The sequence below is a fragment of the Mugil cephalus genome, chromosome 15 (assembly GCF_022458985.1).
Source record: "Mugil cephalus isolate CIBA_MC_2020 chromosome 15, CIBA_Mcephalus_1.1, whole genome shotgun sequence".
In the NCBI taxonomy this organism is placed as follows: domain Eukaryota; kingdom Metazoa; phylum Chordata; class Actinopteri; order Mugiliformes; family Mugilidae; genus Mugil; species Mugil cephalus.
Window position 1 is genome coordinate 13,961,054 of NC_061784.1, and position 12,954 is coordinate 13,974,007.

The 12,954-nt window shown below is 41.4% G+C and overlaps 1 protein-coding gene across 5 annotated transcripts in view; it reads right to left on the reverse strand.

Annotated features, from left to right (window-relative positions):
- Positions 1-1,742: 1,742 nt before the first annotated feature.
- LOC125021010 (actin-binding LIM protein 3-like) overlaps positions 1,743-12,954 on the reverse strand; it is a 48,901-nt gene continuing 37,689 nt past the window's right edge. For all 5 annotated transcript variants that reach the window (XM_047606745.1, XM_047606744.1, XM_047606747.1 and 2 more), the window contains 8 exons: positions 12,793-12,857; positions 12,353-12,494; positions 8,227-8,256; positions 5,712-5,770; positions 4,916-4,982; positions 4,780-4,787; positions 3,262-3,342; positions 1,743-3,050 (listed from right to left, as the gene is read on the reverse strand). In XM_047606745.1, coding sequence (XP_047462701.1) covers positions 2,937-3,050; positions 3,262-3,342; positions 4,780-4,787; positions 4,916-4,982; positions 5,712-5,770; positions 8,227-8,256; positions 12,353-12,494; positions 12,793-12,857 — 566 coding nt within the window. In that variant the 3' untranslated portion in view covers positions 1,743-2,936. The remainder of the gene's footprint in view (positions 3,051-3,261; positions 3,343-4,779; positions 4,788-4,915; positions 4,983-5,711; positions 5,771-8,226; positions 8,257-12,352; positions 12,495-12,792; positions 12,858-12,954) is intronic.

The following is a 12,954-nucleotide window of genomic DNA, read 5'->3' on the forward strand; positions in this document are numbered from 1 at the left end:
ACACTACAACTTTTTTTTTTTTTATTCACGATTCCCAGTTGGACAAAGTCTCCAACAGTCTCCACTAGTTGGGGACAGTTCAGATGGCACGAATCTGCAACTGTGTAAGGGGACCCGACCTGACCCGACTCAACCTCAATCAAGTCAACTCGATTTTTAGCTGAATCTGGATGCAGTCGTGTAGTGTGAACTGGACCCAAATGCAAACATGTTTTGCCAACAGTCAACCAAAAAGGGAGCGTACGACACAGGAAGTAGCGTCAGAAGATGAAGGGGAGTAGCGGTGTAAGGTACCAAATCTGCTCGGGCTGCCAGATGGAGTCAATTATATGTTGGGCCTGTACTTTCGGCTCCATCCTTGTGGTTAGACAACACGAGTTTTCACAATATGTTTTGGAAGAGATAGCTCAATAAAGTTTTTTATTTATATTTTTCCTCAAAAAGGCATAAAAATAAAATGACAAAATAACTTGAGTTCAATCCATTCATCCGTACAGTAGGCATGAAAATCATCAATTAAAATTTCATAAGTTTTATCCTTAAAAATAGGAAATAATGATACAGCTTTTATCAATTTATCCAAAGAATAAAAGCACTAAACAAAACTGCTAAGCTGCCCTGTTTGTTTCAACAACAACTGCTAACCTCTCTCCCGCTTCTGCTTCTTCCTGTTGTCCAACCAATCATAAAACTGGAATCTAAACTCTGGAATCTCCCTGTGCAGATCTGGTACCTACACCGGGAATATCAAACCCAACAGCTAGAGCAGGAGAATGGTACAAAGGGGACTTGGACCATAGAAATGGAGGAAAGGTTAATCAAACTGTTAGGAGCACCTATATAAAGATGGTTGTAGTTCATATTATAACTGTCCCCCAGAAGTTTGCACGGTAGTTTGTGATGTTCAGAGTTGTCTGTAGCTGGTTTGACAAATCATGTGGTCTGCAATCCCTCATCAGGTGCAGGCGTTAAGTGACAGTATTTCAGTCTTCACACAAAAATCACTTTGTCTTTGCCAGCCTTTTCAAAATCTGTACTTAGTGGTAGTTATGTGGCGTGTCCCCAGCTTAACCCTTCAAACCCACCATATATGGTGACATCATTGACATTGATTTGGTTTTCTACACAAAAATGACACTTTTTGAAAAATTTCAAGTAAAAAAAAAGAAAAGAAAAGAAAGAAAATTCTTGTGCCCTACAGTAACATTAAACATGTTTAATGAGTGCCTTATAAAGGTTTAAGGAACTGTGACTCCTGATAAAGACAAAATCTGGCCACACAGTTCACAATTAGACACTGATCCACTCTGAAGGATCATAAACCACGAACTGCGAAGGTCTATGATTTACACCTGAAGTATGTCTCACCACGTGAGACATACAGTTGTTAGTTCCTCAAATTTCCCAGAGGATTTTTCAGATTTCTTCTTATTGCATGATTTCTGCAAACTTCCCAAACGTCCCATAGGAACGCTTGTTTCAAACATGGTGAGTTAAAATAATTGCCGGATCAAAAGAGAAGCTATGGATTGATTTGAATAAGCTGACGATAGAAGGTATTTTAACAACCCAGTGACCAAAAACTACAAGCCTGAAGCAGAAAAGCCTTTTCAATATAACAATAACCATCACTTATATTCAGGGTTCAGGAAATAAATACACAAATCATTAAATTACTTTAAGTTGCAGTGAAACACGTGAGGCTGTAACTAATAAAAATGAATTACGGAAAAAGAAATGAGTTAGTTTGTAGTTCCATACACATTTATTGTAGCTAATGTAATGCATTGTTGCAACCTGTAAACACACACGCAGCCTAATACACTCACACTTTCCATTTTATTCCACCTTTTACGTCCAACCTTTGCAATAACCACCCATTTCCTTCTGTTTCTATTAAATCCATTTCACCGCTGGTAATAAACAACTTTATATCCCTCAGTCTAACCACATTCTGTCCCTTTCCATTGCATTCTTTTCTTCCCTTATTCACTTAATCGTCCTCTTTTTTTTTTCCAGATAAATCCGTGAAAATACGCGATTAGTCATTTGCTCTAATTACACAAACACACACACACGCACACACATTAAACCCCACTAACTGACTGTGATTCAGTCTGGTTTAATTGTATCCACACACTTGTAACCCAGAAACCCAGTGCAGCCTTGAGTATGACCAGACACTAACTCGGCTATTTTAAAATAAATAAATCAAACACAAATGTCTCATTTTAAAGTGTGCAGCAGTAAACATCTCTGAGCTCCGAGCCGTGACACGGTTCGTTCACGTCACGTCGTGTCTTAAAACGCGCGGCGGTGAGCTGTACAGTTTGCTCGAGTCATAGAAAAGAAGTCTTGACAATGATATGGCTTCAGAAAAATGAACATCAATATCGATTGTGTAGCTTGAAAACAAACAAAAAAAAAAGCAGAAGAAAACCTTTGGTTTTCAGTAGGTTATAAAAACACCATGTGTATATTCTTTAAGAAGGAATCACACGGTGCAGTCAGTTCAATCTAACTCACGTTTGCATGAATACAAGTTTTCCTAAGTGTGGTGAACCCTAAGTGTGGTACCAAGTAGGCCTTGTTGGAGCATATGAGAGTTTTAATGCTTGTGTTAAAACACTGCCACCTGCTGCTGATGAGCCAGAAAACTCTCTGCTCTTTTTTTTTTTTTTTTTTTTCAGTCTTTCCCTTATTCCCTGTTCCCTGGTTTGGCCCAGTTGGCCGACTTCATACGTATTGCTTAAAAAGTCCTTGTTTACACCAGCGAGCCGAAAGCAGTTGACCAATAGTTCGCTACTTGCCACCCTAGGGGAAGAAAAATCTCCTCTTCCACCGAGACGCAGACTCGAGTCTTTAACTGAACAGCACAGTGTTGCAGGCGAGGCTGCACTGGGAAGCGCCGCGTCTGACGGATCCAGCGACGCTTCTCAGAAGAGTCGGACCTGCTTCTTCAGTTCGTTCTTTTTCCACTGAGCGAGGCGGTCGAAGGCCGACATGGACATGCCGAAGACTCTGTAGAACTCTTCTGGTGAGAGGTGACGCTGCGCGGAGGGAAACGGAGAGAGGGTCAGAAATGGACGGTGTTACGAAACGTTCATTCAGGAGAAACAACGAAAGTATGACACAGCACGTTTAAGCAGGTTTCTATGACTGATACCTCCACAAGCAGCAGACTACAGCTGCTACACAGGAAACACTTCCACAATTCCACTTAATATTTGCAACATCTGCACAGATTATGTGAGAGTTTACCTCTAGTCTGGCTCGGTCTACGTCGCTGGGGAGATGCTGCTGCCCTCTGACCGACACCACTAGGGATTCATATGGATAGATCTAACGGAAGACAATGTGTTAGTTACACAAACACAGAGCTGTTGTTTCAGTATTAACACTTAAACCTGATATTCCTACAAGCTCCTTTGCCCCATTTAAGCCAACGCAGTAGCAGAGGCAGGGTCACCTTTTTTTGTTTGTTTGTTTTTTAATTTCAAACGTTTGCATGATCAATTTTCTATTTCTATCTATTTTACTTTGTGGCTGAAGTGGACAATTTAATGAAGAGTAGACAGCTTTCTACAGAGATGTATTCATAATGACGCCACAAAACTCTCTCTCAAATAAACTACAAACTCATTCATTCATTACAGTCTAAATATAGTGCCATCATTTCACAGACAGAATTCTCAGGTTTCAGTAACTTGCCAAATTTTGCCCAAGGCACTAAACAGGCCAGAACGGCCTCTGCCCAGCAGTCCCTTAAACTAAGAAAGGTCTGTGCATCTGTAAAAGCCTCTGTTAGTTGATTTTGACGATTATTTATTGAAATGGATTCTTTTATTTTGTGTTTGATTTAAATGTGAGAGGAACACACAGTGAAAAATACGGATTATCCAGTTTGGATTTAAAACTCTCAGCACCGGTTCAGAAACTTTGTTTCTGGCGCCATCTGGTGGTCAAATGAGAAAAACAAATAAAGTCTCGGAGGAAAACGTTACAGGAAAATTAGATTTTTGTTTTAATTCTTAACAGAGAGAGAATAGTTTTAAAAAAAAGTTATTAATAATTTATAAAGTCTCTTATAAAGTAGGGAAATGTTGGTGTGGTAGTTCTTTTTAAAAAGCGCACACTTGTAGCCCTTTCGAAAAATGTCATTTTTGCCCACACAGCTCTGTATTCTTGAAAGGTCTCCATATGTTTGATGTGATTTGCAAATATATTTTGACCTTTAGAATAGAAGAATGGATTATATGACTATATTACACCTGCTAATAAAACGCCTTTTAAAACAACTGTCCAGATACAACTCCTGCAATTTGGATGTGAATGTCTTCAAATTAAAGCTGACACTCTTCACTTTATTCATATTCACTGAATATGTTTTTATATGGTGAAATAAAAAACAAAACAAAAAAACAAATATATCAGTGTCTACACAGATGGGGGCCTAACTGTATACTCGGGATGTGACGGCAAAATGGCGCAAATATAACTGACTATTATTTATTTTCCAGTTACTTTGCTTCACTCTAATGTTTTCACTGACTTTTATCTTCTGAGAGATGAGGCGCATGGCTCACACACACACTACAATATCTCTCTGTAGCCCTTTCTTAAAATGAGTCAGTCGGATTCACAGAGTGAGGCGGGTGTTACTGAGTGAGACTGATTCACCATTCACTACGAACAGGCCATCTTATCTATCATCCATTGATCCAGACCTTTCACTCTTGGCTCAGAAACAGTTCTCTTGCTTTGGCAGCTGATTCTTACCTTGTATTCTGAAAGAAACGGAGAAGAAAACATGGCGACTAAGCGTTGCATTCACTCACACTGACATGTATCGAGAAGGAGATGCGTCAGGAGAAAACCGGGAGATAAGAAGATTTAAATCACACAGTAGGCTTACCTCTGATCTGCCAGTTAACTGCGTTGCTGCTGTCATACTGGTAATAATCTGCAGCCGCATTCCCGGCCTGTCAGAACACAACGAGAGCAGCTTAAACGGAGCTGAATAGATGTAAACCCATCAAGCATAACATTATGACCACCTTTGTAAGATTGTGCAGGTCTCCCCTGTGTCTCCAAAACAGTTGTCACTCATTAGAGAGTGGACACAGGAGGGTGTCCTGTGGTGTCTGGCAACATGATGCTGTTAGTGGGGGTCTTCGAGTCCTATGGGTTGAGGGGAGGGGCCTCTGTGGATCATCCCACGGATACTTCATCAATTTGGGATCTAGTGAATTTGGAGGCCAGGTTGCTGCTGCCATCAAGGAGTGTCATTGCTGTGGGGTGGGGGGTATCTCATCTGGTCCCGGTGGGTGGTACATGTCTGAGTAGCATTCAGGTCCAAAAGTTCCCTAGTATTTACTTCCTCCTGGCCTAATGTTACGGCTTATCGGTGTACAGTATGCCGTGACCTGCTTGGACTTTATATATATTACAGCTTAGTGAATGTTTTATCCTGTTGTGTGTATCTTTCTGCTTCGTTTCCATCACTTTAGAGGACTTTACACTGACTCTTTAACCGAATGTGATCATTAAATAGAGCTATGACGTGCTAACGCTAACTTCAACCTAAATCTAACCCTACCCTAACCTCAAACCACGTCTTCAGCCTAACATCTAATGATCAACATATTTGTCTCTAAAAGGGAGGCAGGTCCTCACGGCACGAGTAATACTAGTACATACACACTACTCACCCTGTTGAGCCCATTCCTGCCGTAGCCTGGCAACGAGGAGGATTTGGCAATGTACGAGTCTGGAACAACAAACATAAACACATAGCGGTCAACAAACACAAAGAACCGTGCAAAGTAACACAGATAAAGTCACAGTACCTCTATGCTCACGGTTATTGTTCACTTTAGTGTTTTTATTAACACATTTCTGTGTCCAAGGTTAGAATTACTAATAAAATTCAAATAAATCATTCAAAAAATGGGGTTCCCATTAAAAAAACAAAACAATGTTTTGTTCTTTTTTATATATATATATATAATATTAATTACTTTAATATAAGCTTTGATTTCCAAGTGCTGAACTGACATATTTTCTGTTTATTTCTGTGCAAAGTCATCCACCTCCATAAATGTATGTATGCTAATCTGAACTACTTTTTCCGTAGTTGAAATCTGATCATTGGATAAAGCAAAGTTCAAAATCTGTGTGTCATTCTGTTGACATATAAGAGTCAAAGGTTTTCACAGAGAAGAGTTTGGACATCTACTACATCTACATCTACATCTAATACAGAAAACAACACACAATGAATGATATCTGAACAAAGCACTCTGGAAAAATGTAGACACCAAAGTTAAGATTTCTGTCTCAGAATATGAGAAAAACCTCATGGCTGAATATATTTAATCATAAAACATGTCCAACTACATTAAGATGAGTATTTCTGGCATCACACGTTCTCTGAAGAATATATTAGAATTAATGTGAAATATTTAAGGATATAAAATGTATTTAATAGTTTAAACGTGTAAAATTCGCAGCATTTTTTTAAATAAAATATCCAGTAATTATCATAAAATAAGCAGCGTTTTTTAATTAAATAAGAAATTTGAACACATTTTCAATCAATTTTTGCATTTCTTTACACTAATCTGAAAAAAGACATGTTATGGACTTAAAAAAAAAAAAAAAAAAAAAAGAAATAGCCCCAAGTCTCCAAACTGAGGAGTGACTGTGAAAAATGAATGTTCTTGATTCACCAGCAGCCGAGCCGCTTCTCAAAAGCCAAATATCGCCTTACTCATACATTGCTGAAAGATTAGAGAGGCGCTTCTGGGTCATCTGAGAACATCACACTGCGGAAACTATGTCTACCACTTGGTGAAAGAATTCAAAGCAGCAGCAGCAGCAGCAGCTCCTGTCACGTCCCAGAACGCACGACTGCATCTCAAAGTTTCTACCACTTGACCTCCCTGCAACCTCCCCCGATCTGATCAGCTGTGGAAAAGTAACAATTAGTGTCTTGACGAATGTCTAATTCTGGCAGTGGGGTGACTTTAATAACAGTTGTTTGGATGCCTCGACACTCACATTAAGCAGTAACCGTTGGCAACCACCAGCATCCTCCGTGAGGGAGGCGTGCACCGCTGCAGCTGAGGCAGCAGGGGGCAGTGGAGCTACACCGAGCATCTGTTCCTTTCTTGGCCACTTTCTCTTGCCCTTCCCTTGCTATCCTCCTTTCTTGATCCTTGCGTACATCACTGATTCTCCCCTTTGTTCGTTCCCTCCTCAGCTCTACCTCTCGCTCTCCTTTTTCTTGTTCACTCTCGTGTTGAAGGGAATTAAATGACACGGCCACGTGAAGGAGCCGCGGCGAAACACCATGATGCAGCAGAAAAACCGGTCCGTGCGTGTGCGCGGAGTCGCTGCGCGGCGCAGGGAAAGACGCTGAACTATAATGAGTTTGTCATCCACAACTCGCACTCTTTCAACGAGAAATGAGATACGGCCTCGCAGATTAGCAGCGCTGTTAGTCTCGGCAGTGCGGTTGTTTCATCATCGGAGCGTGCCAAGCGGCGTGAAAACTACGAACCTAAGCATCCCATTTGACACCCTTTCCATTCTAAAAGTGCTAATTTATAATCCCTGATCCCATACGATGCTCTAAAACAAGTCTGGAGGCCAAGCTGGGATGTCAGTGGGTTTAAATCTACAACGGAGCAATCAGGGGGGGAAAAAAGTACAATTAGAAGGACGTGCAGATGACTAAGGACAATTAGCGCTGCATGGAAGTGAGAATTTCTCTAGGTGTTGGCTCATGTCCATGACTTTGAAAGGATTTTATTAAAAATCTTCTTATTGCTGCAGCGAACTCATAGGAAGTTTCATTACACGGTGCAATGACAAACCCTTGAAGCTCAAACTCTTTTTTTGTTTTTTTTGTGCCATCAGAGGAAGTGACATTCGTGTAAAACTTTTGTCATAAATAGTGTATGAGTCCTTGGGTTATGGCCAGTAAGTCGCCATATTGTAATCAGTTCATCTTCAAGTCCAAGTGGCACAGAAAAAAAAATGACAAATGTAAGCTACAGAGCCATCCATTCATTTCCCCTACTGTAACCCAAGAGATGTGGCCACTTAAGGCCCAGCTGCCGTCACAGCAGAACCGACAGGATGAAGAGGATAAGGAAGCTGGGTTCGGCCCTTTGGGATGAACACGATGAACAGATCAGGACACATCAACGGGCCACTCACCGCTGTCTGCGCTGTAGACGGACCTGGGAGCTGAGGACAGAGAAGATAAATAAATAAATAAATCTTTCAGACTGGAGGTCATTTGTGCCGAGTTCAAAAACTCGGTTGACCTGACTATTTACAGCAAGAATGTTGCCTTAATGCGAACAATAGGAGCTAATCAGAGGTTGACTTCCTAATTACAGGAGGACCACATCAAAGTTAACACGCACCAAGAAAAGTACAATGAATAATTCAAAAGTTTTCTTTTTTTTTTTTTTTTTTACATAACTTTATGTATTCAAACTGTTAAGGTGATTTAATTATTTATCAGATTACACAAGAGAACCTCATGGTGTGTATGATGACTTCAAACATTTAACTTATAAAAAAGGACATATAAAGTAATTCTGGGGACAGTACACAAAGACGTGTCCACAAGAACAGAACTAAATAGCAGAACATCCTTTGCCATCAACAGATTTCGTCTGCAAAACCAAAAGTTAAAAACAGTGACTACACTCTAACACGGTTTGAATATCAGTTCATCTCCTGTTATGCTTTGAATTCATCCACATTAACATCTGTGACCGTGTAAAAGTGACTGTGAAACAGTGTAAAGTGGGGTTAATCGCTCCATCAGACCACAGGATAAGAGTTTACAGTGGAGAGGAAATAATAATAATAAAAAAAACATGTCGTGGGACATCTATAAAACATCAGCTGCGTGAGGATAGGTCGTTCACAGCCTCAGTGTGTGAGCATAATCACAGAGAAGACGTACACATCGTATAAAATATGAAGCAACCGCGGGCGCAGCCACTCGCGTTAAAAATGTATACGCGTGTTTATGGAGGCCACCCGGTGTAACTTTAATGGACTGCGCTTTATTGCCAGAGTCGCATGTGGGTTTCTTTCAAACATAGTCGCGCACATTATAAGATAATCATAACGTACTCATTGCACACCATGCACGCTTGAGTTTGACATTTAACGGTACAGATTGCAGGCTGCTCAGCAACCATTGTCAGAAAACAGCAGCTCAGACTTCAGCAGACCATGACCACAATCTGGCTCATAAATAGGCGCTGAGCTGTCAGCCCTGGGTGCAGTGCTTGTCACCCCACTGTCATGGACTGTCTTAGTTTATCTCAGAGGGCAGTGGTCTGACACGGGAGGGTCGTCGGCTCAGGACGAGGGCTTTTATTGGCCCTTTCAAGCCAATAAAGCTCACACGCCCTACGAGTTTGGGCCTTTTACTCACAGGCGGTGCATCCGTTCACTGTCCATCAGTGATCTGTTATTGTGTTAGTTAAGGTTTGATCAATTCAATTTAGGTAAATCTCTTGAGCGCAAATCTAATGATACTTGTTACTTTCTTTGATGCAACTTGAGACAAATCTGATTATATAATATGATTATCTACATTATCTTTGTTTATCTTATCTTCGTTTTATTACACGAAACAAAGTGCTGAATCCCAAAAAGACGATTTAAAAAAAAAAAAAAAAAAGATACCCTTTATCAGACAAACCTCACTAGTAGGGAAGGTCATTGAGAACCGGTTCTTTAAAAGAACTGGTTCCAACTCGTTCAGTTCATCGATTTCATTACGCTTCATGCTTATCGATTCCCCTTATCGACTCTTTTCGTGCTGAATCTTTATGTCCCAGACCAAAAGGAGGCAGTAATGACCCTAAAAGTTGTTGCAAACTGAAACAGTGGCTTCACTTCTCCAGAAGGGACTTTGACAGTGCAACGTACAATACATGCAGCACTGTTGTTTTAAGCAAGGGCGGCAACACCACCAACATCTTGAAGCATTTGTTGAGGACGCAGTGCATTTAATACAGAAAGTGTCATGTGTTCCGTCAACAAATGCAGCTAACGCTAAGTCTCAGCAGAGCATTGCTAATGAGGATCCAGTGACCAATTCCCCAAATTGTTTACTTAAACAAGCTCTTCTCTCTTGTTTAGAAACTCAGTAAATCTTCTTTTGTGTGCACGAAACCACAATCGCCCACTTTTTCTAAACCAAAAAGTCACAGGAGGAATTGATAAAGAATCGTATCGATAAGGAGAATCAACAATGGCATCGGTATCAATAAAATCTTATCGATGCCCATGGATTAGGCTAACAAGCTAACTATAAGAGCCTGCAACACCTCCAAGCACTTTACCAGCTTAAATGAAAATGCACAAGGTCCTAGAATCTATAGAATTCAACCTGGAAATAAAAAGAACAAAATGACTGGAATATTTTTTCTCCTCAAAACAATGATATGAAACTCATGTATGATGACTCCTAAAGTGTGACACATCCGTCCAAGTCGGTGGGTTTTATCCTCTGGGAAACATGAATGCATGACCCTGTCCATCACTCCAATGATATCTGAGATATTTCAGTCTGGACCAGCTAACTCAAGTTATCCTCAAGTCTATTCATGTGGAAGAAGTCACCAGGAGTACATCGTTTCGTATAAAATGATGGATATCTCATTCGGAATTAGCCCTTTTCGGAACAGCAGGTGAGGCCACGCCAGACTTTTCTAATCAATGTAATAACCGCAGACACCATAAACCTGCAGTGATTACACAGCACTTACGTAATATTATTCACACCTCTCTCTGTCTGACCTCCCTGTGCAGAGAGCTCATTTCCCTCCCTCTCCACCGCTCCCCGACCCTGATTTACCTCCAGGCTTCATGTCGTACATCTTCTCCCAACAGCTTCAAATTGCTTTAGCTTCTGACTCCCTCTCCCTCCCTTATGTCTGATTCGCTTTCCATCACGTTCGCTCTCTTCCCGTGTCTACCGTTAGGACGCAGGATTTCATTCCCATTCCACCTCCACCCAAACATACTCCCGCTTTGTCTCCCTTTCTATGAGTCTCTCCATCTTTGTCTGAGCCTCACGTGTGCTGAATGGAATGAGGAATGGGATCAATGGAAGAGTTAATACAGAAGTGGGGAACTCCCGCGCCCCCTCCCCAACCCCCCCACTGACTGAGGCTTGGTCAGAATCACAATGAGACCCACACGGCCGTCCTACTTGAAAGGTGACATTTAACCTTTGAAACAAAATCTGATTTTCATTTCAGACTTTAACCTTGACTACTATCTCAGGTGTAACACATCCTTTAAGGACTGCCACAGTGCCTACAGTTCACATTAAGATCATCCTCAACCTGCCCTCCTTGGTCTTTGATGATGATCTTACTTTCGTGTCTAAGGATTAGCTCTGCAGACGTTGGCAAACAAGAGGTGCTACATGGTTGTCAGTTATCCTAAGATATTGTGATAGATCCTAGGGGGGGGAACATGAATGCACGTACCAGATTTTATCAATTATCTGCCAATCCCATAGCAGCACTTTATAGCAAAGTTCAGGAAATCATCAAGATCAGTGGGATACATAGTCTGGGGACCATGCATGTAGATAAGACATGATGCTATAAGACTGGAGATCGTCACAGTCAGCAGAATTTGTACCATGAAAGTCGTCCAGAGGCAGGGAATGCCTAATACAATGTGTTTTTTAAGAGAACCCTCTAAGATTTCACCCATTAAAATCAATGTGAAGACAGCAACATGTAACATATTACAGTATACACCGCTCAGCCACAACATGAAAACCACCGACAGGGGAAAGTAAAGAACATTGATCATCTTGTCGCAATTCAGTGTTGTGACCTGGAATTCACATGGATGTTTCTTAGACATGTAGCAAACAGACCAGATAAGATCAGGCCCCCCCACCCCATAGTAATGATATTCATTGATGGCAGCAGGCATCCTCAGCAGGATGCAGCCTGACACAGACACACACACAAAAAAAAAATGGTTTAGGGACAACTAGAGATCCACCACAGATCAAGTATCTGTGGGATGATCCACAGAGCCCCCTCCCCCTGTTTCCAGACACCACAGGACACCCTCAAAAGACCCATGTCCATTCTCTGATGAGTCACAACTGTTTGGGAGTTGTACACAATATTAGGAAGGTGGTCATGATGTTATGGCTGATCGGTGTAGAGTATGTGGCGACCTGGTTGAACTCCCCGTTTAATTCCCGTTTATAAATTTAGCAACTGAACAAAAATCCTAAGAGAGAAAAGCAAACACACACACACACACACAGACTTACAGCCGTTGAGGGAGCTGTAACCCAAATTATTCAGCGCCTCCTTGCTGCTGCAGCGAGAACTGCGCCTGCTCCCCCATTGGTCATTGTCGTGACAACCCGACCGTGCCTTCATCTCCTCCTTCAGGATCATCCTGCCAATGCCCTGCATGGAGCGAAGGAGCAGAGGATTAAAGGGAGAGTAAAAATAAAAGGTGGAAGTACAGTTGCAACAAAAAGAGTTTAATGGGACGGACGTGTCGTTTTACAGGCGAGAAAGAAGCTTGGACAGATGGAAGGAGGGATGTGAAGAGGGGGAAGGAGAGAGGAGTACAGGATCACCACTTTGTGTCACATCCAGTGAGCGAGGTTGGAAGGAAGCGTTTAATTAGCAGGCTCATTAAATATTAACACTCACTTAAAAATATAAAAGGGAGAAGCAGGAGGACGTCGTCCTCTCTTACCCTGTTTATATTATGATTCCATCCATCCTCCTCTCCTCCAGAAGAAAACCTCCTCACCCTGGAGACTACACAGGGACAGAAAGGAGAAGTCAGAGATTGCAACTGAGAGAAGAAGGAAAAAAAAAAAGGAAACGTGAGCATGGGACATTTTTGCACTCTTTT